Genomic DNA, 25,666 nt, shown 5'->3' on the forward strand with positions numbered 1-25,666 from the left:
AGCAACAAACTTGCAGGAGAAATGGACGAACAAGAGACCACTGGACCATCAATCCTGGACTGGCATGGAAACAAACAGAAGCTTTTGTACTTTAGCCACCAAAAAAAGCTGGCCCAAGCTTTTTACAGCCGAGACGTAACAGGGGAATCCAGGTTGACAATCCATATTAGCAAGAAGAGGAAGACATCCAGCCACAGAACCACGCCACACATCTTCAGCACGCTGCGAGACGTACTACAGACGTTAGGCTGTCTGTCTTGTTACCCTGCAGCTTTGCTTCTCTCTGCCAGTACTAGAATGGCCAATTTCGAACTAATCCATTCCGCACACCTTGGCACTTTATCCTCACCACCCAAGAAAACCATGACCACTTTTTGCGGCCTACTATCCTGCGCTCTTCATAGTTTCCGCCGATGATTATAACGACTCCTGCCGTACCTGCGTATCACCTGACCTATGTAGATTTCCTGTCCTACTGCCAATTGTCTCCTATTGTTATCCTGAAAGGGCTCTGCTTATATCCAAACCCTCCTGTGGATCCGGTTGTTTATCTAAAGCAGCCCCCCCTTTCCCCTATCACCCCTCTCCATAGTGCTCGTGAAAGCTTAACTTCGCCTATATCACTGGCCGCGCTCGCGTGACTTTGCCAAGCTGGGCTTGTTGGCAAGGCCTTTGTGTGAGGTCTCCTGCTTCTTCTCTTCCTTACATGCACCCGACACGGCCCCGTCTGTTTGTTTACAAACATGTGATGCATTGTAGACATGACGACCATGTGGAAAAAAAGCTCAAGGCTGTCTAGGGACCCTGGACAGAGATACAAGGTCAAGGGCCGAGCGATAGGCAACATGATACGCCGAGAAGAGGGGGGGCCAGGCTCACAAGCCATGGCCCGTATATGAAAGCTACCAGGTGACGACCCCCAAGATTCTCCAAGCTGCGGGATATCACGAAACGCCCCCGCTTTTGAATGCTCCCCTATAGACGTCACATTCATATTTCCCCCCCTCCCGGACGCCGAGCTGACCCAGGCTTGGTTTGACTCCATGTTTCTTTCAGATTGTCAACTCCATGAGGTTTGCCTGAGATGGGTTTTGGCCCCGTAGCCGAGCACAAGTGAATGCAAATAAATCCCTCTCGAGACTAAACCAAACACTGTCGCCTTTTTAATGATACTAGACGGATGACTCCTATCCCAGTAGGCGAGAGGGATAGACTACCACATTCCGCTAGTAGCCTATCCAGCCAATCCGAGCTATCTGTCTATCCATCTATTCAATAGCCTGACTAAAAGTCCAGCTAGACGAACTTGGCGTGACAATGGGCTTCTTAGCGCTTGCTGTCTGTCCCTCCTCCCTCCATCCATTCGCCATTTATATCACCCTGTTTTCACCCTTCCCCGCACCAGGAAACGATCATCACAAAATGGAATTCTGACGAGCGGACACTTGAGGGCGGTGCTAATCAGTGCCCCAATGGAGAAGCGAGAAAACGCATTCTCAGGTGTCTCTTCTGTCGGCTATTTATCTCGGCTGCTATGTTTCTCTTTGTAGCTACACACGTTCTGTCACATTGCGTCGCATGGGGAGCTGAAGAATAGCTTCAAGGAGTGAAAATGCAAGCCTTTCATTTTTCTACCAGTAAGAAGCATTGAAGAGGGTTAGGGAGAGAGGGAGGGAGGGATATAGAGAAGGGGGAGGAGGGGGAGGAGGGGGAGGAGGGGAGAGACATTGCATAGCGTGAGAACAAGACAAAGCAGGCCCTGTTTTCTAACAGTATGATACAGGGCCCCCTTGGTTGGAGAGACGGCCTCCCTCCCACCAGCGGGCCGAGACGGGGATGTCCATTTTTCTATGTCCATGAGGGAAGCATCATAAGGGCCGAGTTCAGAAGCAGCTTCGTATGCTACTACGCAGCACTCAGAAACGATAAGCAGCAAGCTATGAACGCTCGAATCTGCAGTCCGCCGCCCGCATACAATCTCAAAGCAGGCATTACAATGGCAGCTTCCTTCCCGCTGAGTAAATTCGCAATTCACATTTCATTGGTAGAGACGACCGAGGCTGAAGAGCCACAGCCACAGCGGCAAATCAAGGGGGATGGCAGGCATTAGCAACGGGCGGGAAAGTACAATAAAACACGAGGCAATGAATTAACAAAAAATAGAAGTCAGGTGAGTAGATATTGCAGTCATACTGGAGCCTTGGTATCAAAAAAACAATACAGTTGTTTCATTCGTCATCTGACCTACGCGCTTTCCATACAGACCTCCAGCAAAAGAGAGCAGGCTTGCGGGCTCTTTGGCAGCCCCAAGACAGCAGGTGAGATTCTTCAGTCTCCCCCGTTTTTTATAGTTTCCCCCATAAGATCAAATCCAATCATCATTTGTCACTCCAGCGCTAACTACACAACCAGTCCTTGGCCACTATGGTAGCAAGATACCACTCTGCCAAGTGCTGAACTGGTCTCAGCAAACAACTAGGTAGCTCAATCATATAAGGGTTAGTTAGGGTATGCTCGAATCTGAAGGATCAATGTAAACTGGTGACATGGAAGCCCATAGAAGCTCATGGCACATGTGGATGTGAAAAAAAGTTCTAAGAGCGGGGACAGCTTTCAGGAATCACGAAAACCCTGAGCTGGAGGAGCTCTTCACCTCACTAATGCATGTATGTAAGATTATGGGGCCCAGGATGCAAAATCTGCTGTACACTGTACACATAGCACCCAAAGTGCACATGCAAACATGCAATCCGTGTGGTATGGCAACCCGATTGTCAAGCTACTGCTTTGTGTTTTGTATGCAGGGCTTTTCAACCCTAAGGTAAACTGACTGAAAAAAAAAAACGAAGGGCCAAACAGCGGTGAAGAAGCGCTAGGACTAACCGCAATATTGGCAGTTATACAACCTATACTGAAGGCAATAGAGCCTGCGATCGAGAGCAGAAAAAGCCCAGGCTCATACAGCCCAGACGGTCTTTCTATCCCGCAGACAGGCTTTGTGGAAGCTGTGGTTTGTCCCAGCCCGGACGGAGCATAAGACGACGTTGCGCAAATGCGCTTAGCTAACTACTACTGTACATGGACACCCCATCCAGATGCTAGTTGCTTAAGCCAAGTCCACATGTGCTACAGTGTTGTGGTGTGTCTTATTAGTCACAACTGGTCGATTCTCACTGCAGGTCTAGCCTGCGTTGGTCCAACCAGATGCCAGATAGGGGGCTGCGTCTCCATCCATACCCATCGCTTGTGTAAGACAGACCGAATATCGGTGGGTTTGCTCCTCCTTTATTGATTCCCCTGTTTCGTTCTCTGTGTGTATGACAATATGGCAATGGAAAGTCACATAACTCCCCTCCCATGTGCCAGGCGGTTTTGCCCGCTTCAATCCATTACGCTGCTAAAATGGCAAACGCTGCTTGCTTAGATTGTCCTGAAAGAATGCGGAAGAGTGTGCATATGGATACCAAGCATAAAAAAGGCTACCACAGCCATGTACTATGCTTTACTTTGCCTGCACACCCCGGAGATGGCCAAGCAAAGACAACACCATAAGAACACATACTATATATGCACGCACACAAACACGCACACATGCACACGTACAGGTCCGCACGAACCAACATGTCCTAATCGTGGGGGCAGCGTCTGCATGCACGTACACATCACTCTGAAAAAACCCCCCCTGTGTAGCCTGTGATAGACAGACACTTCAGCATTATACAGTACAGCACATGAAAACGTACCCAAGATCCTCACGCCCTCACGTCAGCAAAGACCGAGCAAGTCAACCAAAATTTATACAAAGTCCCTTCTAGAGATCTCACAAATGCTTGCTCAATGTTTGTTCCCCGTCCCTTTTTATCAGAGTTACACAGGAAATGGGGAAAGTTCTGGACGGGGAAATAGGCCGGTCGAATTACAAGCCCTGACTTTTTATTCCTTTCTATAAAACTAAGTTGGTGGTCGATGGTTCTTTTGGGTGCTGCTTTTCTGGCAATTCTTAGCATCCCATACATACGATCTAAATACCTAGTAGTAGCTGCATTAGAAATGCGGCCGGGCTGACCCAGCCTGAATGTATTGGCTCTTATCTGCAGATAGAGATCACACACCATTTTCTACAGGACCTATTCTTGTGGCCTTAGTATGCCTAACCATTTCTGCTGGCTCTTACAAAAACCAGCTACAACCTCCTTAAATGGCCAGTCAGCTGCAAAATGCGTAGCACCAGTGATATCTAAAGTCTACTTACCCCATGGACATCTCTAAACGAGGCCCCCATAGAAATAGGGCTATAGCGAATGCAAGGCGCGTTAGAGCGGCCAGCTTCCATGTTGCCTATCGTGAAAATGAAACCGCAGCCTTGTTATTTTGTAGTTACTGTACTACTCCTCTACGTTGTCTATCCCACAGTCAGGCATAAGGCATGTGACACCTGCCAGCGTGCTGGATTTTGCATGACACGTTTGCGGTTCCTCTGCATGTGTAAATGGAGTGCGAAGAGATACCCCAAGCTCATACATACACGCAGTCCTGCTATGTATGTGTATGAGGTTCCATTTACTGTTGGCTAGGTCTTACGTGTTTTATAGCTAACCATCTCAGCATATGAGCGTTATGGAACTAAAGAAAATCTCTACGAAAAGAGATAAAACTGCCCAACTATGTTATTCTTTTTCTTCAGGTGACCTAAGAATGCTCGCTTCGAACATGTTAGTAAAAATTGGCTGCATCCTAACGCCAGTTTTGATCATCAGTGCAGCCAATTGCCATACATGCGGAAGCATAGCTCAAGTCTCTGCAAAACAAGGCTTGTTCTCCAGCAAGCATTGTTCTATTCGCCTCAGGTGGTAACAAGGCATTGATGCTGACGGGTAAGATGTGCAGTAGTGGCAAATGATAATATCACCTCACCATCTACGCCTGCAAATGGGAATACAACGGCACTTATTTCTTGCCCAAAAATTAGTCATTGTGCACTTGAGCTCATGTATGCCTAGGCCACCAAATCAGCTGCTGCTGTTAGCCCGGCTTGCTATTTACGCTCACCATGCACAAATAATGCTGTAGTGGCTAGCTATTAAGCGCAACCAGCGCATCCCCTTCCATCCCGTGCCGTCCATTAGATTCAAAGCCTAACAAGCCCCGTGTGCATGTGAATCCGGGGGCATGATCCCCCATATCGTGAGTCTGCATGGCTGAAAAAACCCGGAGCGACCCAGTGTTGAACATGTGGCAGAACCAAGTTACCAAGGCTGCCGATACCAGCAAATACCAACGCAGGTATTTATCCAATTGCCCAACATCTTTCCCTTCCTAGTAGTATTCTTTCTGGATCCGTGCGGGTAATCCCGACGCAAGCCTTGTAAACACACCGCTGAAATGCCATCCCAAATGACTTATGCTGCAGCCCCTAGCTTGCAGCCTATTGAAATAGGGCTTCGAGGATTCACTGACGGCTTTGTGGATTAATCCACACTAGGAAAGGCAGCAAGCAAGCTAGCTGGCTACCTTGGCCAAGTAATGTTGCGTTGCAGATTAGCATAGGTAGAAAGTGGCATACAGTATACAATGTCCAATAGAGGTGGCGACCCTCTCCAGCTTCATGTGAATCTAGCTGTAGCTGAATACTGTGTGATCATCAGCCTGGGTGCTCATGACTCGCCGCAATGACAACTATCTTCGCAGTACACACCCAAGCAATACGAGATTTACTCATCTTCTGAGGGTAGCGTTCTAAAGAAACACTACAACAAATTTACTATGGCATCTATAAGTCAGTCTAGCTATAGAATGGTGTCATTATTACGCTGCGACTCTTTATTCTTTTCATGGCCTTCCACGCAATCCACTTACACTATCCCCGATCGAAACAAGGGTGTGTTAGGCAAGCGAAAGACTCTGTAGGGGGTACCGGCAACCTGGGACACAAGGCTAGGCCGGAGGAAGCGATAACATCTTTGTAGTGTTCATAGGCCCGATTTGTGTCGTATGCCTGGAAAGATCGCCACTCTTGGGCAGCCCCATATGCAGATCCAGTTTCAAGCCACATGTGCGTTCAAGCTAGCTCTAGACTTACTCCAAGCCGTCATATACGTGTTTCTATGTCCTGAATCTTGAATTAGCTGCTATTGGCCATAGCACCGTTTTCCATTTACCTATGACGTATGGCCAGCATTTATCTTTTGACACGTCAGTACGTTGACACAGGTTAGGTAGGGCTAGCGGAAGCAAGAGTGACAACATTATATGACGACATGGCAGGCACCGGTGCTACATGCGAAAGCCTGTAAGTGGAATGACAATTTACTAGATTAGGAATATCCCAACCGGGAGCCGATAGACCGTGGTCAATCCTAGAAAATACGGGACCTCAAGCCGAAGCTTGCCTAACCAGGGCCGATAAATCAGGGTCATTGCTCGGTGTCATATGCGCAATGATCCGATTCCATTTCTAGTTAACGTATCCCTATGCTTGCAATGTTTAGTCAGATGAAAGTTGAACAATGTTTTACCATAGAATGTTTTCTGTGTGTGTAACGTCATGTTTATGTGTATTAAGACAGAGCGAAGTGATTTCACACCCTCATTAGACTAAATACTATACTATAGACTATCATGGAGAAACTCTAGCGCTCTGGATTCTCCATACCTAGACCTGTTGACCCGAGGCCTGACTTCTACGGCTTAATCTTAAACAGGTTCAATCTCAAATCAACCTACACAACAAGAACAATGCTTCGTCTGGTCGGTTTTGACAGGCCATTTCATCCTTCGAAAGCATAGGTAGCAACAGAAGTGTTATGTACAAGACTTGGGTTAATTTGCCAATCTCAAAACATGCCCAGAGGCTATCAAAAGCATATACATGGTTTGACATCAAAATGTCCCAGTATTTAGCCCACATCTTCAGTGCTAGTAACACTTTGGCTTTTAAGATTCACCAGAGGTAACTTGAGTTGCTTTCTCTTACAGGCACCCTCCGCAAAGTCACAATTTCTTTTGGAAAATTACAGGGACATCACTTGAGGAGGTCACTAGCTCTGATATCTCTCTTCCAAGCACTAGTGGAACACCCCATGCCTCTCTAAGCGCAACAATACGATTTTTTTAACTTAGAAGGCACTTTTGGTGGTCTTCAAATCACAGTCAATCTAAGCCGCGATCATTTTATATCTCCTGAAACCACAGAACCGGTAATTTCAGGCTGGAATTTCTTCTTGTACAAGCATTAGCTCACAGTCGCTCATTTAGGTTGCAATGGCTTACTGGTAGCCCAGCAGTAGAAGACTCCTTGTTACCTTTCCACAAGTTACTGCTACTAGCTCAATAGACGGGGTTTGAAGTTAGAAGACCGGCCACTCCAGCCAACTGAATACTTTGTCGCACCTTCCCAAAATCGGTTACGTCATAGTTGAGATACCTGTTGACTTCGCGTTTTATCAGGCTACTATCCTGCTTTTAAAGCGACTCCTGATTTCTACTGACACACTGCAGCACATCTTGGAACGCTGGTTACATCCCTCCAAGCACCATCCCTAGAGTGTAACAAAATGAGTGAACTGCCGCGACGATCTTTCTCTATGTGCTGTTAATACTGACTACGCTTTCCTTCCATGTATTTTTATTAGACACACACTATGCTTACAGAGTTCTGTACCATAGTTCCCTTCTGATCTACCATTGTATTAGTTAATGAGGAGATGAGGATGATGTTACACAATACCTTATCTATTATTCTGTTGTAACCCTAACACAAATAAAGTGGCATTATTTAAGACATTAGCCTCCGCATTTTCCATATTTCCGGAGGCTCTACCAACATCAGTGTAAGGTCCGGCAATATAATTGGTAGCCTTTGCATCCAATCCGCTTTCTAAACAAGGGAGAGAGAGAGTCTGCCAACGATACACAAGTCTCGAGATGGAGGAAAGGGAACTCAGGAATTAGCACTGTTGCGCCCCCAAGTACACTTCTACTTTTCAGCTAGTAGGTTACCATTGAACAACAGCCAGGAGAGAGCACAATTATTGGACGTGTGATTAGTTTCACGCGAATTTCGGTTGTGCCATGTTGCAAGGCTACGAACGTTGCACATTAAACAGATGGGTACATCATAAGATGGCAAAGGGGGAAGAGGCAAAGATATCCTTGGACCTACATGTTGATACCTGCCATTATGAGAGAGACCGGGTGGTTCGGTCCCAGACCTTTTTGCTCTCATTTTTGCGGCTCCAACCAAAATAAACACTTGCGCAAAAAGCCAAGTGCTTATTTATTAGAAAGACAGCCCCAACATCCTAGCACTAGGTCAAGCTAGAGAAACATTACATGCGCTTCTGCGCTAGAGTTAGAATAGCATCCCCTGCCTATCCTGCTGATAAAATTCGTGACGGGGCAAAAATAAAGCCAGAGGAGGGCCCCGTCGGTGATCAAACCCCTCCCCTTTAAGAGGGTCTTTAAGAGCCATTCCAGGGAAACATAAAAGAGAAAGCGACCGGGGACTTTGACTCGAGCCTAGCAACGAACTTGACAAAAAGCCGGGGTTGGGTTTAGACGAAGGAAATTTCGCTTTCGTTTGCGAAGAGCCACCGCCTCTAAAGTTTGATTGATTTGGCTTCAGGACTCGGTAAGCACTCAATAACAACATAATGCTAATCATCATCCAAGTCGAGGAGAAAGGAGAGAAGAGAACCTTTTGGCTTTCTGGTGATGAGATGACATGCGGGTGGCCAGGTCTGGACTAGGGTTATTTAACTTGATCGGATATTGATTTCCCCTTGGTGTGAATGGTTTCGTACAAGACATGTTGTAGACGAGACGTCACGTCAGCAGAGGCGTTTATTTGATTGGGTTGACCGGAGAATCAGTCCCAGCATTAATGTTAGGGGAAAGAAGGTGTCAGGGAGAAAGAGACAAACTGAAGTTGCAGACAGTGGCACCGTTTTCTTTAGGTGGACTACTAGCTCGATACGTAAATGCATGGGTGAGGAGAAGAAGGGCTTATCCGTTTGGTCAGCTTCACAACAAACTGTTCCTGCAAGGGATAAGATTTAGTTCGTGAGTGGTGAAGGCGCAAGAGATGGGAGGCTAAGGGATATGCAGAATAACACCAGTTTGTAGGTAAGCCACAATGTTTAAAACGAGGAATGCAATGAAATGACCCTGATATTAAGATAAGATGCAAACTTAAGAGGTCCAAATTTGAAAAGGTGCTCGAACAAGAGTGTAGGCTTCAAGAGAGTAGGCTCTTACTTGCGAAGCTGCATAATCTGCAAGGGCAGGAATATAGGAGTATGGGGAGGGTCATGGAATCGGGAACATGGGTATTATGGAGGAGAGTAAAGTGGGAGGCTCCAACAACAATGCGACTCTGTTATTAGCTTGATAGCACATCTTGGCTTTGGTTTCTGTTTATCCTGTCTTGGACATGATTGACAAATGGTTTGTCCTAGAAACTGGCAGTGCGCTTTCATGTACGAGGCAAGTTCAAGCAGATAATAAGACGCGGGAGTTCCTTTTTTTCTTCGCGAATGTATGGACGGCAAACGCAAGCCTGACCGACCTAAGCGACAAGGGGCCCAAGTCCTTGTTGCCTCTTTCATATCAACTGGACAGAAAAGCACTTGTTGCTCGTCTTTTTCTCCTTATTTGCTCCGTTATACCAACCCCCTGGGTAATCCTGACTTTGGGTGCTAGAACAAAGATGAAAGGGAAACAACATGGACTAGAGTATTGTTAATAAACATTTTAAGAAAAAAAAAAGGTGCTGGAGCGTAGAAGAATCAATGAGCGAGAGAAAGGTGCAATAAGAGACATTTAGATGAAGAAAAACACAGCCTTGGTGTCTCAAGTTTTCCTTCGCCCCTACAGCTTTGGTTGAACCTGGCTTCTAGGCTTGCCACCAGAGCGCGAGGACAAGGAAGTGAAGGGAGGGGTAACTGGATAGAGAGGGTGGGCGTTGATGAGAGGCAAAAAGAAATGGCGGATATTAGATGAGAGGGCTTGATTTAATGTACGTGTTAAAACAAGGACAACCACAATGTGCATGTATGGCTTCATCTGAACTTGGCTGAAAGCTGACGAATAGTGACGAGAGAACGGTAAAAGAAGGATGGGATAAACTGAGCGTGGATCACACATATTCTGTCTGCCTTTGGACCTGACTTGAAGGGCTTGTTTACAGTGGCCAAGCTTCCGGTAGTAAAAAAGGCCCAGATTGATGGGTTATGGGGATTGTCAAGAAGAGATATTCGGAAGTGACAAGGGGCTTGCCTGTAGCAAGGCCATGGGCTGGGATAAAGGGGGTTGTTCTTTTTTCGAAGCTCTTGTTGTTGCTTGGGATATGGTGGCCGATGCCCGTTGGCTTGTCTTGAGCGCCCTTGAACGTGAGGGGAAAGAGGGAAAACGAAGGACAACCGATTATGCAAGATGCACAAGTAAATAATGCTCAAACAGGCCCTTATAATCTCTCAGAACTGTATCAAATAAATAGTAAACAAACTGAATGGCAGCTTGGGTGACAGTAGTGTGTTTCAAAAGACCAGAATAATGTTAATGATGTGATGACGGGCAGACTAGAGAAGAGAACAAGAACGAACTTTCATTTGACGTGAGACTTGTAGATCTGTCAAAAAGGAAGGCTAGCTAGACAGGAGATATCTGAAGCTCAAGGCTGAGAAAATTGGGGTGGCGAGGCTGAGGTGAATAAGTTGTGTGGCTGGAGGGTGTTTACACATAGTAGTTTCCAAGTCACGATAAGGGCGGGCAGGCGAGAGGAGAGTACCTGAGTATGAAAGCTTCAGAGGTACCTTTTCTCCTGCTTGTTAGCGTATCGGTACCTGCGCCTGAGGTAGATCTTCTTTAGCATAGAATGAATTCGAGTAAACGGCTTTGAGCACTAGGCTGTTTCCTTGCCTGTACGCATGTTCTTGTGTGTATACAGGCAAAAACCATGTACCTCTACTCAGCACAGGTACCACATTTGTATGGCCGCATAAGTACCGCAACACAAAGCATTTGCGTCAGTCAGGCCTGGATCCTGCCAATTTTGGAACTTGTTCCTTATTGGGGTGGCTTTTTTTCTACCCTTTTTTTTTTCCCTCTTTTTTTTTTTTTTTATTTCTTGCTTGTATTCTGCTTGTTATTTTCCATCTCTCGTCTTTTGACTTTTGTCTTTCTTGGATCTTCTTTTTTCTCCCCTTCTTTTGGATGTTGGACTTTGTTCCTCGCTTGTGCCTCCCCTGACAAGTTTTTATCTATTGATTGCGTGCGGCGGCCTTTCTTCTTTCCTTCGTCTTTACTTCAGATTCCTCTTCTCTTTTCTTCTTCCCCTATCGTCTACTACCACGAGATGCTCCCTTCCTCAGCTTGACTTGGACTTGGAAGCTCCTTTATTACTATTATTTACCAACTCATAGGTTTCATATCAATAGCTAAAGCAGAGCAAATACCCTCAACTCTCCCAATGCTGAATTGAGACGCGTCGAGGAAGGACGCAGGGCTAATCCATCGATCAATATATCGCCACGAGAAACAGCACCACCTCTAGACAGACTGCGACTCCACGGCCTTCACGTTGACTTCCATTCAATACTCTTCATTCTTTAACCCCTTAACTCGTTATTTCTTCGTCTTGTTTATTGATAGATACAGCTATTGACTCGATATTGCCTGCTGTATAAAGCTTCTTTTTTCCATTCTTGGTTCCTCTTTTTGATATATCTTTTTTTTTTTCTTTTTTCTTGTCGTCCCGCATTCTCGGGCTAGTTTCTCAGGCCTTTCTTTCTTTCTACATACCAAAGTCTAGCGATACGATAGTTGCTTGTTATTCGACAAGTAAACGCATACCGTTTGCAGCATTAACCTTATTCCTACAAACGGAAACGAAAACCGTTCGACGGCAAACTGCCTTTGTGCCAAGAAATCGCAAACAGTCCGGCAAACTTTTCTTGATAGCTAGGGCTCAAATCATCTAGCACCGGTTAAAATACAGGGAGGGACTACCTAAAACCCAAAACTCGATAACTTGAGTGCTATTCGACGTACCATCGCTCTTTTTAGTCTCTGTCGACTACCTGGGCGACTAAAAGGAGCCTCTTCAGTTGCTAAGTGCACCGTGAAGAGCACCACCTGCAGTCGCCCATATACCCCTAGAAAATCACCTCCCGCTCGACTTCGATCAATAGCGACGATAGGCGGCCTATCTATTTGAACACCATGGCCGCCGTCGCTAATACCTCGCACACTACATCTACCCTGACACCACCCAGCAGCAGCCATGGCCCTCGTAGCGACATGGATTCATGGGACTTAGCCCAGGTAGGACCAGCTGCGCTTTTCTGTATATTGGGAAAGCATAACAGATTTTATGAGCTGAATTTGTAACTGACGTTTGAGTAGGACGGCCCTGATAAGTTGGGCGCCGCAGATAGTCTTGGAGCACCATATGTTGATGGCTACGAGGTGACTGATGCCTCGGATGAATTTATTGAAAAAAGAAAGCCTTCATCCGTTAATACGTCCATACCCTACGATCGAGAGAACGGCCTTCGATCGCCTATCACAGTTGACGGCGGCTCGTTTGGTGAATCGCTCAGTAACCACCAATCTCACACTAGGGCACAAAGCCGTGCAAGCGAACGCCGATCCCGGGAAAAACCTGCAGATCCTGCTGCACCAAATAGCCTGCCAAATGGTGGCGATGCAGACAAGTGGATTCACCGCGACAAGCTTGCTAAAATCGAGAATGCCGAGCTGCAAGCTGCAGGAATTGTGCTACCAAAGCCTCGTGCAGCCAGCAGAAGACGAGATCGATCCGAGCATAGCCATTCACGAGCCGATGACGCATCCCGAAAAAACTCGATGAGCACGGATTTGAGACCCATTGATGTTCCTACTCCGGCGTGGGACCTCAGACTTCCAGAAGAAATAAGGGAAGAAACACTGAATAGCTATTGGGAGTCGCCATTGGTCAATGGGAAAGGCTCTCGTATCCCCCTTGCTAGAATCAGCCCTGCCCCAATTCCAACAGACTTCATTGATAGGGACGCCCCAATCGGACGTTCAAAGTCTCACGATGCAGAAACCGACCCTCTGCGAAAGTCGCGATCTCGCAGCAGTAGCGTTAAAACTAATGGCGAGTATTCTGCCTTCCAACAGGGCTCTGCCTCGGGAACACCAGCAAAGCGTGGCTCAGACACATCCTCCCGCAAAATATCTGCAACGCGTAAAACGTCGGTACCACCAAGACGCAGTTCTTCTCGCCCCAAAACTCGGGCAGGAAAAGACAGTGGTTCTGGTCGACCGGGCACCCGTTCTGGCGAGATGACCCTCTCTGGAGGCTCTAATAAGCAACCTGAGGGTGACCCCCCGTGGATGATTTCGGCTTACCAACCTGACCCTCGGCTGCCTCCAGAAGAACAACTACTACCAACTGTAGCCCGGCGTCTGCAACAGGAAAAGTGGGAGAAGGAGGGAAAGTTTGGCACTGTTTACGACAAGGAATTCCGGCCGCTTAATGATGAAAGCCTGTTAAAACCTCATGACCGGAATGGTGCTGCGACTGCCACCCCTAACGAATCCAATGAAGAGCACGAAACAGATGGAAAATTCGAGGAATGGCCTCTTAAAACATCTGATATCCTACGGTCGCCTACCGTCCGCTCTAATTCGTACTCGACAATGCCGAAGATTGTGGACAAGCCCCCAAGCTCTCCAATCCCGAGCCCCCGCGGCAACAACGCGATGCCTTTTAGCAATTCTAGGCCAGAAACACTATCACAGACGACCAACGAACAGCCCGTCTCGAAGCAGAACACAAACCCAAGCATGAATCACCATTACCAGCCCCAGCATCAGACAGGGCATGCCCAGCACAAGCAAGAACAGCAGCAGGCTCAAGAGGAAAAGGAAAAAGAAAAGGATGCTGGCTGTGGCTGCTGCATTGTCATGTAAACCATTGACAGCAAATGAATGATTACATGCTGCCTTGAAGATAGAAAGCTAGCTACAGCCGCGGCTTCACTTTCACTGACAGTTTTGCTTAAACTTGCTTGTCTTTGTCTTGGATATGATTCGACTTGGAGATTGGCTCAAGCCTCTCCTATTTGGATACATTATCATCAATCAACGTTGCACTGCCTTTGTCTCATGGGACCATTTGTCCTACCAAGGTGATATTCTGATTTTCTTTTTCGTCTTTTCATTCTGTCTTGTCTGATTTAGCATTTTCCGCAAGCGAGCACCTTTACTTCTTCGTACCTATTATTCTCACCGCCCTCAACTTGTTTTGAGGGCACACTCTTATTTCTTTTGTTTTGCAGTTTTATTTCTTTTTCGCTTGCAACGCACTCCTTTCCTTCTTTGCTATCTTAAATACTTGGCCCTGTTTATTTTTTATTCTATATTAACGACCGTTATGAAAACTCCCTGTTTCCTCAGTCCTACTCAGATCGTCGCGTGTTGATAGTGCCTGACTTAACTCAGTGTGCTATATGCTGAGAGAAAGGGCCGTTTTGGTGAGTGGATTGTAGTGTCCAAGAACTGGGCGTTGCTTTATTTGGCTGGAAATTGTGATTTTGAGAGTCCTAAACACACTCGATGCTGGGCTGACTGCTATCACCTCTGCTGAGAACGTCGTCTTTATTGGTGATTTTTTGCACTATCCCACATTGTCTTATCCCTTTTTCTTCTCTATTTTTTTTTCATTTTCTTCTTCAACTTTTCCTGCGTCTCGCCGCTTTTTATTCCCCAATTTCAGTTGTTTTGGTCTTGCTTTTTTGTCTTAAAACTCTATTTTTATATTCATTCCAGATTTCGCCTCCGTATGAACCTCACCCAATATTTCAACGTAGTGTGAACATTACCGCAAGGCTATCAACAAATAATGCTGAGTAAGCGAGGCTAGCCAATGGCTTCCAGAATCTTGAAACCTTGAGGTCGTCTTAAGTTTAAGCCAAAGCTCGTGTTTGTGAGGTGGCATTAATAGTTGAATCTGAATATTTCTATTCTTTCTCCGTGCACAGACCGTGGATTAACGCATTACTCGTCCCAAATTGGCTGTGGTTGTGTGTCCATTCCTGGCCATTTTCCATTGTTTAGGGGCCTGTATGGTCTAGCATTTTTTGCCAACATAGTCGCCAAGATGTCAACTGAGGCCGGCTTTAATGATAAGGTGTACAGCAATAGTTATCTGGTTTATTAAAATTTCCATCTTATTTATATCCTTTACTTCTAATACTTCTCTTCGCTCCAACCACCTACCCTAACTACGAAATATTGCCAATATCACGATACTCTTGTGCTTACAACATGGTCGGCCTTCAGAACTCGCGCTGGGCTGGCACAGAACAGCTTCAGTCTGCCACAGTCACAACTAAGGACAAGAACATCATAGTCCCTATAAGGGATGCCATTTCTTCGCCACTGCCGAAGGTGCCTTGTGCTAACTCGGAGAATGCAGCCCCCGTTGGCTCTACTATTAAGTTGTTATCATCCAAAGCAGTCGTGAAACCTGCAGCCATGTCCCCTGCGCTGCTGAACTCTCGTTGGGCATCTGAGTCTGACCAGCTAATTTCAACGGTCAAAGCCAAGCATGACTCTGTGCCTCCAAGTCTGGCTTCGGCGCCTCTGCTATCTGAGACAACTCAGGGTGCCCTTAGTCCGCCTGATTTAGAGCCTATGCGACGAAGCCACTCAGAAAACGCTTCGGACGCTAAAGCAGCACTTGAGTCTTCTACATCACTAGCTAGTCAAAAAGCACAAGTGGCCCACGCGTCTTCCCGGAGCTCCTCTCCCATTAAAAGCAATAGCGTGCCACGTGCGACTAAAATCCACAGCCGGTCGGTCTCCCCACGCAAAGGCAACGCAAAGCTGGGAGGCTCGTCTGCAATCCATCCTGCTACTACCACGCCTGCAACAACCCCAAAGGCATCGACAGCGCGTGAAAACTTACAGAGATTTCTGCGCATCGTGGCAAGGTTAAAATGGAAGCACCCGTACCTCCAACAGGCCTATAAGCAGGCTATGGACGCCCTCCACAGAGAACAGCAGCAGGCTGCTGCATCTAAGAAGGACGGTAAGGCAGAAGCAGACTTTGAGTCTGCGGGTGGAGCAACAAATTGGGCCGATATGGTCGAAGAAGAGGAAGACGAAGATTTTAGTGCTCAGCAGCACGCGACTAGACAAGACCACCACTCTACCAAGGTCGTCGAGCCACACCCAGGCGATATGTTCAAGCTAGACTTTTTCGAGTACTACATGCTTTTGGAACGCGCTGTTGTGCATATCTTATCTGTGTTTAACGAGCGCATTCATCGTTCTGCTGGCACTGGTTCTTTGTCTTCCCCGTCCAATAATTCTGCTCCTACCCCAGGACTTACCTCTGCTACATCACCGCCACCATCCTCTGGGACGAGCACCGGAATTGCTTCAAGTCGTCACGCGGCGATGTCCAACTCCCATTCGTTCCACCAGGATGTGCTCTCTTCATTAGCTGCATCACCAAGTCTAGCAGGGCTGCTTCGCAACTCTGGAGGGACAGATGCGCTGGCTGCCTTTCAACTAGCCAAGACGCTGCGCAATCGCTGGAAGTTTGCTGATATGGAGGACCAGTCGCGCAGCAGCACCAAGGGCATTGGCGATTTGGCAAGCGTTGATTTCGATAATATGCTCAACACCATCTTTGCCTTCTTCGATCGCGTGTATGACCTTGTGCTGGAACGCAACCGCCAGGACGCTACAAAGCGTCTAGAAAAACAAGCATCGGGAAATAGGACTAAAGCTGGCGACGACTACGATATGCTGATGGATTTGGACTTGAATGATCCTGTCGACCAGGAAGGTATGGAGGCCTGGCGCTTCTTGGACTCTGCTATGGATTGGGAGGCAATCTAGTTTTGCCCGATGGAGGTAGAATAGGGCATGTATTCGGCATTTTGAAGTATTGATATTGATACACTGCACACTGTTTCAAGGTTATACTATATACTAAGACTTACGGGTATGCATGAACGCATGCAAAAAAGACTACTCGTCAAGATCTGGATTGGTCAAACAAAAGCAAGCAAGCAAAAAGAACAAAAACCGGCAGAATAAAGCAAACTGACTCTCTGGCATCCATTTATTGTGTTTCCCTTTTCCTTAATTCTTCCTTTTTTCGTTTTTTGGAGAAATAAAAAATACCACTAAGCGTGGTTCAATATCAAGGCAGCTGTTTTTCGGAGCTACCAAGATGCACCACCTTCTGTGACGCAGACATGGCTTGCATTGGCGCACCCACTTCCCCCTCAGGCATGGGTGCTGCGGTTGCCGCGCCGGCATCAACGATGATTTGCTCGTCGATGCGCGCAGCTATATTATCGCCATTTTCCAGGCGCTTGTATGTCGTGATGCGGCCCTCATTCGTGTCCACATCGAAGATGCGGATGCGGCGATTGTACCCGCCGTAGCCGGCATAGCCACCAAACCCAACACCACCTCCGTAGCACATCCAGAGCCGTGGCTTGTGGTGGTCGTCGGAAGAAAGGGCACAGTAGTCATTGACATGGTCACTATGCAAGAATACCATTAGCTTTGTTAATGGCACATGTCGCTTTGGAGATAAAGAGGAGACGGAGAACAAAAGAAAGGGGAGTAACTTACTGGCCACAGCTAACCATCACTATGCCTTGCTCAATAAGGGCATCGTGGAATCCAGAGTTGTAGTTAGGGGCAGTGACATATTCGCGCCACTCGCCCTTGATAGCTGACTTATCTGAGACGATATACTCGGGGAAGGGAATATGGATAAAGGCAAGGTCCATATGTAGGTGGGTGTACTGCTGGTGCTTACTGCGCAGACCCTGTGCTGTTTTGCGAAACCACTCGACCTGAGCCGGCTTGATCCAGTCGTAGCCCGGGTAGTTCTTGCCATCGGGCGTATATGCATGCGAATCAATCATGTACAAAGTCAGCGCCGAATGGCCTGACGAGCCACGGCCTTGCACTTCGACATAATAGTTTCCAACACCAGGAATATCTGCAGGGCCAGCGCGCGAAAGCGAGTACGGAAGAGACTCAATGATAGTCATCTGCGCCTGGCGCGACATTGTGTCCTCGTCATCGTGGTTACCGAAGATGCTTACGTAGGGAATCTTGCGCTTAATTAGCATATGGGCGTACTTGAAGATGGTGGTTTGCGCATCAGGCGTGGAGTCACCGTTAACCTGGTCACCACTAAGCACGACCAAATCCGGCTTTTCCTCGTCCAAGATGCGCTCAACAAAGTCGACAGTACGCGGGTCTGCCTCGCATTTTCCGCCGTTGTAAGAGTCGGGGACAGCATCGCGGCAGGCACCAATGCCCGTGCTCAGGTGAAGGTCAGCCAGCTGGACAATCTTGAAGCGCCCGTTGGGGTTGATTTGCAGAGCAGGTTTCTTTGGTTCCGTCTGGGGTCCGCGTCGTAGAGTGATGTGAGCTGAGGGCGTGTCACGGTTGGTTGATAGTAGCATGGGTGTACCGGCGATTTCCCAGCCGTCACGAACCTCTGTCGCATCGTCGCCAAAGAGAACATCAATACCAGTAATAGCTTTAGCTGAGTCGGCGACCTGGAGTCCGGGCTCGCGGCGTAGCCAGATGCCGCCAGGTCTCGAGTCCCACTTGACGCCATCCTTAGAGGGATCGAGCCGCCCAACAGTCAAGTCAACAACAACCTTATCCGTAGTTGAGAGTTCTTCTTCCTTGACACGACGCACATGGAGGTAGGCCTTGGATACCAGGGCTTTATCCAGGTATAGGTCCTTGTCGATGCGATGCCATTTTTTAGGATCAAGAGTACATGAAGAAAAGACGTTGACACTGGAGCATGTGGCAATGGTGACATCGGTGACCACAAGGCCGTGGTGGTGCTGTGGCATGTAGGCATGGATTGAGGTGGGGAGGACTCGGAAGTTTCGGTCGAGGACGGTAAGGGTCACGAGAGCCGTAATACATGCGACGGCGAGCTGCACAGCTGTGCGGACCTATAGGGACACGCGAACAAGGACATGTTAGGACATGATGATGTGATGTAGCTACTAGGAGGGGCGTATTGGAATATTGGGGTTGTTGGACCTACCAGTCGTCGAGCCATGATTCAGGGATATATGTGGCGTGTATGGTGTGTGTGTGTGTGTGTGTGTGTGTGCGTGTATGTGTAGATGCCAGAGGTTCTTCTAATATGCCGACTTGAGCAAAAGGATGATTTCCCCGTTAGTATGGTCCCTCGTAGCTAGGGATCCAAGCCGACGGAGACAAAAAGGTTGGCTTGTCTGAAAATAGGTTGATTGGGGGCGGAATATCTAGGATTTATCCCACACGAGCCGTGGTGAATCTAAGATGGCGTGAAAAAAATCAAGAATTATAAGGTATGGCAGGATATTGTTAATTCATTGAGCTTGGGCTTTCCGTCCAGCTAAACAATGAGGAGGTGCTAGGCTGTTGCGCTACCAGAATATCGAGCAGAGTTTATAGAGCACTACTGATCAAGTCATCGGGCTCGTGAAGCTTTGCATTATTAGCCGAATTCTAAAGCTAGGCGCGATCTTGAAGGGTTTTTAGCTGCAAGGCAGAAGTATGAGCTAGAGAAGCAAAAGGTTGTGAAGCAAAAGGTTGTCTTGAAATTCAAGAAAAACGATGGTGGGAGATTGGAGAGACCGGGTATCATGGCTTGGGCCAGGGAGAGCTTGAAAGAAGATAACCCTAATATGTACAGAGCAAGGCCGATGGGTTTGTGTGCACGTGACTGTGACAAACATCACGTGCACCGGCTACATCGCTGCCCCTGCTTTTCAACGCCGAGACGGTACGGACCGCTAGTTGCTTTTTAATTTTTGGTCGGGATGCCCCACATTTCCGGTCTATGGAGTCATACGATTTAGGCTGAAGGTAGATGCATTTGGAGATTATAATGCGCGCTGGGTTTTATTGGGCCGTTTGCCATGACGCGCGAATTTGTTTCATGATCCCTGGATATTATTTTCAAGCATAACTGTAACTCATCTCGTTTTGGTGCTGAGTTTGCATTCATGGAGATGACTACCTATTTTCCGATTTCTCCGCTAATTACTATTGCATATTACTAAGACCTTTTTACGATGCTATTTTTTTCTTTTGCCGAGTGTTCCAATCATACAAGCCAAGGTGTCATCCGCCGGCACTTCACCTTCCCTCATCATCTCCAAATTTCTATGTTTTATACTCCAGCCTTATTATAGTCGGGGATAAACTGGGAAATGATCGACATTTAAAAGCGAGCAAATCAACGACTAGGAACGTTTCATGCGATATTGCGGATGAATGCTGATGATTTTCCCGCATATCGCCAGATCGTCCATGCTTTCTATACAAGGACAATATGGGCCAGGCTCTTGCGATGAGCCGGTTGGTGCGGTTTGGCAACGAGCGCATGTTGTGCGGATTATGAAACATTGTCGGCAATGTAGTCGACAAGCTTCTAAGGAACAAGGCAGGCCAGGGGAAAGTTTCGAGTGATGATCGAATGCTGCGAGGTATATTAATATTGCCATGTGGCTGCTCTCGGGGATGTGTTTGGACTCATCTTCTTCAGAGCACAGCTAGACTTCTCTTTCTTGTATCTGGTCTGTGTCTAGCAACTGGTCACTCTTCCATACTTGTTCTTGCCTATAATTCTTTTCTTCAATGCGTTTGCATACAATTCTGGCTTTTGTAGCCTCCGTTGCCGCTGTAGACATTACGGTGTCTTCTAGTGGTGGAAACAAGACAAGCGGCCATCAATATGGTTTCCTCCATGAGGTAGGCACGGGATTTCCTTGGTAGGGTACTATGCTTGCTATGCGTGCTCTAACATTTGCTTTAGGATATCAACAACTCTGGCGATGGCGGCATTTATGCAGAGCTGATCCGCAACCGTGCTTTCCAGTTTAGCGATGCCTTTCCTGTGTCTCTTGATGGCTGGGCATCGGTAAACTCCCAGCTGTCTCTGCAAAATGTAGAGCCTCCGCTGTCCTCTGCCCTACCTACTTCGGTGCGAGTCACTCCGGCGAGCGGTGCGTCGACCGCTGGCTTGTCAAACGATGGCTACTGGGGTATGAGCGTTAAGAAGCAGAGATACATTGGGTCTTTTTGGGTTCATGGCGGATACAAGGGCTCTTTCAATGCTTCGTTCGTCTCGGCCCTTGACGGAACGTTGTTTGGCAGTGTTAGTATCGAGAGCAAATCTGTTGAGGGAAGCTGGACGGAACATGAAGTCAACTTTGTACCGACCCTTGACGCGCCCAACAGCAACAACACCTTTGTCATCACCTTTGAGACTGCTGTAAGTGCCTATAAACCATGAGACCAACTTTGACCCGTGTACTAACTAAATCCTCTGACAATAGGGTCTGGCTGGCTCTGCACTAGACTTCAACCTCGTCAGCGTTTTCCCCCCTACTTACAAGAACCGGCAGAACGGGCTGCGCACCGATCTGGCTGAGGTTATAGCTGATATCAAGCCTGTACGTATGCTTTGCTCATAGCGCATGTTCTCGTTTCTAACCTTATCTATAGAGATTCTTCCGCTTCCCTGGCGGAAACATGCTTGAAGGCAACACTGTTGCTACTCGCTGGGACTGGAAACAATCCCTGGGCCCTCTCAAGGACCGACCTGGTTTTCCTGGTGTCTGGGGCTACCAGCAGACTAATGGACTGGGTCTTCTCGAGTACCTCTACTGGGCCGAGGATATGGGGATGGAATCTGGTGAGTGCTCCTTGTTCTTCACGGCTCCAACAAGCTTTTAACCATGGCCGTGTGTTTAGTCCTTGCCGTGTGGGGCGGCCTTGCTCTAGACGGTACCAATATTGCCGAAGAAGATCTCCAGCCGTACATCGATGATGCTCTAAACGAGATTGAGTTTGTTGTTGGCTCTGAAACATCTACTTGGGGTGCTAAGCGTGCTGCTCTTGGCCGCAAGGAGCCTTTCAAGCTGAACTTTGTCGAGGTTGGCAATGAGGACTGGCTCGAGGGCGGCGCGGCTGGCTGGGAAGCATACAAGAAGTACCGCTTCCCTATGTTCCAGAAGGCCATCCTAGCCAAATATCCCACTATGACCATCATCTCATCTGGTGCCACTAGCGACGGATACCCCGACATCCCGCAGCCGGCACTGGGCGACTACCATCCGTACAGGACACCGGATGATCTGGTCAAAGAATTTAGCCGCTTTGACAACGATGCTATCGGCCACATTGTTGGCGAGGTTGCTGCCGTGCACCCCAACGGCGGTACTGGCTGGAATGGCCCGATCAGAGAGCGTCCTTGGTGGATTGGCTCTGTAGGCGAGGCCATCTCTCTTATTGGTTATGAACGTAATGCAGACCGTGTGCGGGGCTCCTTCTATGTGAGTAATTCTCTTTGTTTCTTGGTTGAGTGTCACGTTACTGACCTAGCTTTGTAGGCCCCTATTATCCGCAGTCTGGACCGTTACCAATGGCCTGCTACTCTGGTCCAATTTGCAGCTGACCCCGCCCTTACCACGCGGTCAACTAGTTGGCACATCTGGCACCTCGTTGGCTCGAAGCAGCTAGTCAATACCTTGCCTGCTACTAAGGAGTTTGATCCGCTCTTTTATGTTGCTGGTGTGTCAGAGGAGAGTACTATGGTGTGGAAGGGTGCTGCCTATAACACTACTGATGGTAAGCCAGTGCCTGTCCGTCTGAACTTTGACGGTGTTAACCAGGGAGCCCGTGCCACATTTACGCTTCTTACCGGACCTTCGGATTCGTATGGTGTAAACACGGCGACTGAGAATGTTGTGAAGACCAGCACAACTACTCTTACTGCAGGAGCAGGTGGAGTGTTTGAGTTTGACCTGCCTCAACTGAGTGTGGCACTTTTGGAGACTGTCTAAGTGGGAAGTGAGGGGGAGGGTGCGTTTTCTCTTCATATTTTGTACATATTATACTACCTATTGTGAGTGCTTTTGCGTGTAGCTAAAGTAGTCGCATGTATATAAGAAATTCAAGAATCTACGTGGAAATTCGCCAAGCTGCGGAAAATAGCGCAAAACTGAACCATGATCGTCTTAATTCTTACCATTCTTGCGTTGTGCTACCCTGGCGCGTGAAAAGTGGGGCTAGGCTTATAAATTACGTCTTGGAGTCTCCCAATGACGCACTTTGCCACCAAACTAAGCATATATATTTCGCTCTCATTTGTGTCAGCCTCTATCTATGTACTGAGTGATAGTTTGAGAAGAGGCGAGTCCTATATTCATTTGTACGTTTTTAATAATAAAGAATGGCGGACTTGGACAGCGCAGCTCAACAGCCTCTCTTGGCTGAGTCGCAATCAGCACAGCAAACCCATGATGCCCCCCCCTATGGTACCACGACACGCATCACACGTCCGGACTCAGATCGCGACATAGGCCGCCCGCAACCCACGCTGGGTGCTATAGAGGCTTTTGGGATTTTGATCAGCATTGTTATTGGCAGCGGTATCTTTACCTCGCCCGGCTCCATTGACACAAACGTGCCTTCGCCTGGTGCGTCGCTTGTTGTGTGGCTTGTCGGTGGTTTGCTGGCCTGGACGGGCGCCAGCACAGTAGCTGAGCTGGGAACCGCAATTCCTGGGGAAGGTAGGCGTTTGGCGTTAGCGTGCCGGGGCGGTTCTTCAACAACTAACTCCGTGTTCTAGGTGGCGTGCAGCCTTACTTGCAATACATCTATGGTGACGTTTTTGGCTTTCTTGCCGCATGGACTTGGACCGTTGCCGTGATGCCAGCGACCTTGGCGATCTTGAGCATCGTATTTGTCGATAGCATTTTCTCGGCTCTTAATGCTGCCCCTGCAGTCTTTACACTGACAGCCGATTCCATGTGGCTCATGCGCAAGTCCCTCTCTGTAGCTATCCTCATGCTTGTGAGTCTGGCCAACTGCATTAGCACGAAAGCAAGTACGCGGCTCAACAACTTCTTCGTGGTCGCCAAGTTCGCGTCTATCGCCTTTGTTGTTTTGGCTGGCCTCGCCGTTGTTGTCGTACAGGTTGCCCATGGAACTGAGCCCATTGAGGCTGGTGGACACGATTGGTCTCAGAAGCCTTGGTTTGCTGCGCGTATTAGTGTGAACCCCGATGGCTCGGAGACAGATTGGACGCGTCTATCGCAATGGGAGCTCTTGGGGCATTACTCAGCAGCACTATATGGGGTGCTGTGGGCTTATTCTGGATGGGATAAGGCCGTGTATGTGTCGGCAGAGTTGAGAGACCCTGTACGACAGCTGCCATTAGCCATCAACACGGCCATCCCAACAATCATTTTTGCTTTCATTGCAGCAATTGCAAGCTACTATGTCCTGCTGCCTTGGAACGAGGTTTCAACTACAGACAGCGTTGCAGTGGTGAGTGACTGACTACCTATGCCCTTTTTTGCCCTTAACCGGCTACTGACTTGACTACTGACACGCCGTTCTTGTGGCTTTGCTAGACTGCCATTGCCCGTCTGTTTGGGCCGGGCATTGGGCTCGTTGCTTCTGTCATGATCTGTCTTGTTGTCGCTGGATCCCTACTTGGGAACTCATTTGTCGCTGGCCGCATGGCAATGTCTGCAGCCCATAAAGGCTGGTTCCCGCACTGCTTTGGTACTGTAGGCCGCCTAAGTCTGCCGTCCTCTGGCACTTCTACACCGCAAGCCAACAGCGGGCATGACAGATCGAATAGAGAGAATACGGGCGATGCTCCCATCAACGCCATTGGCCTTGCAACGCTTCTCGCGGCTTTCTACATAGTATTTGGTAACTTCCGCGCACTCATCACTTTCAATGGGCTAGGAGAGTTCACCTTTTTCTTCTTGACTGTTGTGGGGGCCGTGATCTTGCGTTTCCGAGAGCCTAGCCTGAATCGGCCATACAAGTTGCCGATTGCTGTGCCTGTCATCTTTTCTCTGGTCAGTGGATTTGTTGTGGCGAGAGGTGCGATTTTTGCCCCAGCCCAGGCCGCCATGCTTCTTGTGCTATGGGCCTTAGGTGTAGCATATTATCTTGTCTGCCAATGGAGGGCGGCTTCTGTGCACTTTTGAAGGAGGCCGAGGGAGGGAAATCTTTTCTCTCAGAACTGGTTGGCCGATTGGTTGATGCCGGATCTACTAAGGACATACGGTCGCGTCTTGGTTACTAGACAAGATAATCTTCTGCCATAGCCTGCGGCCCATCTTTATATGGGGTGCCATAGCTTGGACAACTTTACAGGGAATGCGAATAGATGACTGCTTGACATCTACTTGAACGGCGAAGGCTTAACGACGTCAAAGCTCTTGCTAATTAAGCAAATTCTAGAATTTGAACTCATTTAACGCCTACGAGGATCACTGGAGTAAAACGGCGCCGGACTGGCTACTAGACAGAATCAACCCTCCGCAAGATTAACCATAAAGTTTCGGCATGAGACGCACGTCTGCTTCTAAGGAAGCTTGTTCCTAGTTTCCGCTCTGTCGTAGTTGCGGCACAACAGAGGAAGAAAAGAGAAGCCCCTAGATGTACTGCACGAGCTCTCGAAATGCAGTCCCCAGCGCAAAGGTAGGATCCTTTTGCGGTGATGAGGAGTTGACGATCAATCATGAAAGGTGCGGTGAAAAGGGAGTGAATCGGCAAAGAGGTTACCCTTGAAGTTGCCTAAGCGCGGCTTGAATGA

General features: G+C 48.1%; 5 protein-coding genes across 5 annotated transcripts; 4 read left to right on the forward strand and 1 right to left on the reverse strand.

Annotated features, from left to right (window-relative positions):
• Positions 1–12,219: 12,219 nt before the first annotated feature.
• On the forward strand, positions 12,220–13,956 carry HOO65_040558 (uncharacterized protein; the record flags this gene model as incomplete). Its single annotated transcript, XM_071002740.1, has 2 exons — positions 12,220–12,321; positions 12,403–13,956. 2 exons carry the CDS (start codon positions 12,220–12,222, stop codon positions 13,954–13,956), a joined length of 1,656 nt encoding a protein of 551 aa, XP_070859401.1.
• A 1,356-nt stretch (positions 13,957–15,312) lies between these two features.
• HOO65_040559 (uncharacterized protein) lies at positions 15,313–16,896 on the forward strand (the record flags this gene model as incomplete). Its single annotated transcript, XM_071000681.1, has 1 exon — positions 15,313–16,896. The coding sequence occupies one exon, from the start codon at positions 15,313–15,315 to the stop codon at positions 16,894–16,896; it is 1,584 nt and encodes a 527-aa protein (XP_070859402.1).
• Positions 16,897–17,203: 307 nt separating this feature from the next.
• Positions 17,204–19,111, reverse strand: HOO65_040560 (Phosphatase DCR2; the record flags this gene model as incomplete). The annotated part of the gene is made up of 3 exons (XM_071002707.1): positions 17,204–17,552; positions 17,644–19,001; positions 19,097–19,111. 3 exons carry the CDS (start codon positions 19,109–19,111, stop codon positions 17,204–17,206), a joined length of 1,722 nt encoding a protein of 573 aa, XP_070859403.1.
• A 1,568-nt stretch (positions 19,112–20,679) lies between these two features.
• HOO65_040561 (aspartate-semialdehyde dehydrogenase-like protein) lies at positions 20,680–22,889 on the forward strand (the record flags this gene model as incomplete). The annotated part of the gene is made up of 6 exons (XM_071002648.1): positions 20,680–20,793; positions 20,858–21,316; positions 21,381–21,497; positions 21,550–21,739; positions 21,799–22,379; positions 22,437–22,889. The coding sequence occupies 6 exons, from the start codon at positions 20,680–20,682 to the stop codon at positions 22,887–22,889; spliced, it is 1,914 nt and encodes a 637-aa protein (XP_070859404.1).
• A 389-nt stretch (positions 22,890–23,278) lies between these two features.
• HOO65_040562 (b(0, )-type amino acid transporter 1) lies at positions 23,279–25,055 on the forward strand (the record flags this gene model as incomplete). Its single annotated transcript, XM_071002738.1, has 3 exons — positions 23,279–23,618; positions 23,678–24,378; positions 24,465–25,055. 3 exons carry the CDS (start codon positions 23,279–23,281, stop codon positions 25,053–25,055), a joined length of 1,632 nt encoding a protein of 543 aa, XP_070859405.1.
• Positions 25,056–25,666: the final 611 nt, after the last annotated feature.

This window comes from Ceratocystis lukuohia (genome assembly GCF_044167205.1).
Source record: "Ceratocystis lukuohia strain C4212 chromosome Unknown Supercontig4_pilon, whole genome shotgun sequence".
Taxonomy (NCBI): domain Eukaryota; kingdom Fungi; phylum Ascomycota; class Sordariomycetes; order Microascales; family Ceratocystidaceae; genus Ceratocystis; species Ceratocystis lukuohia.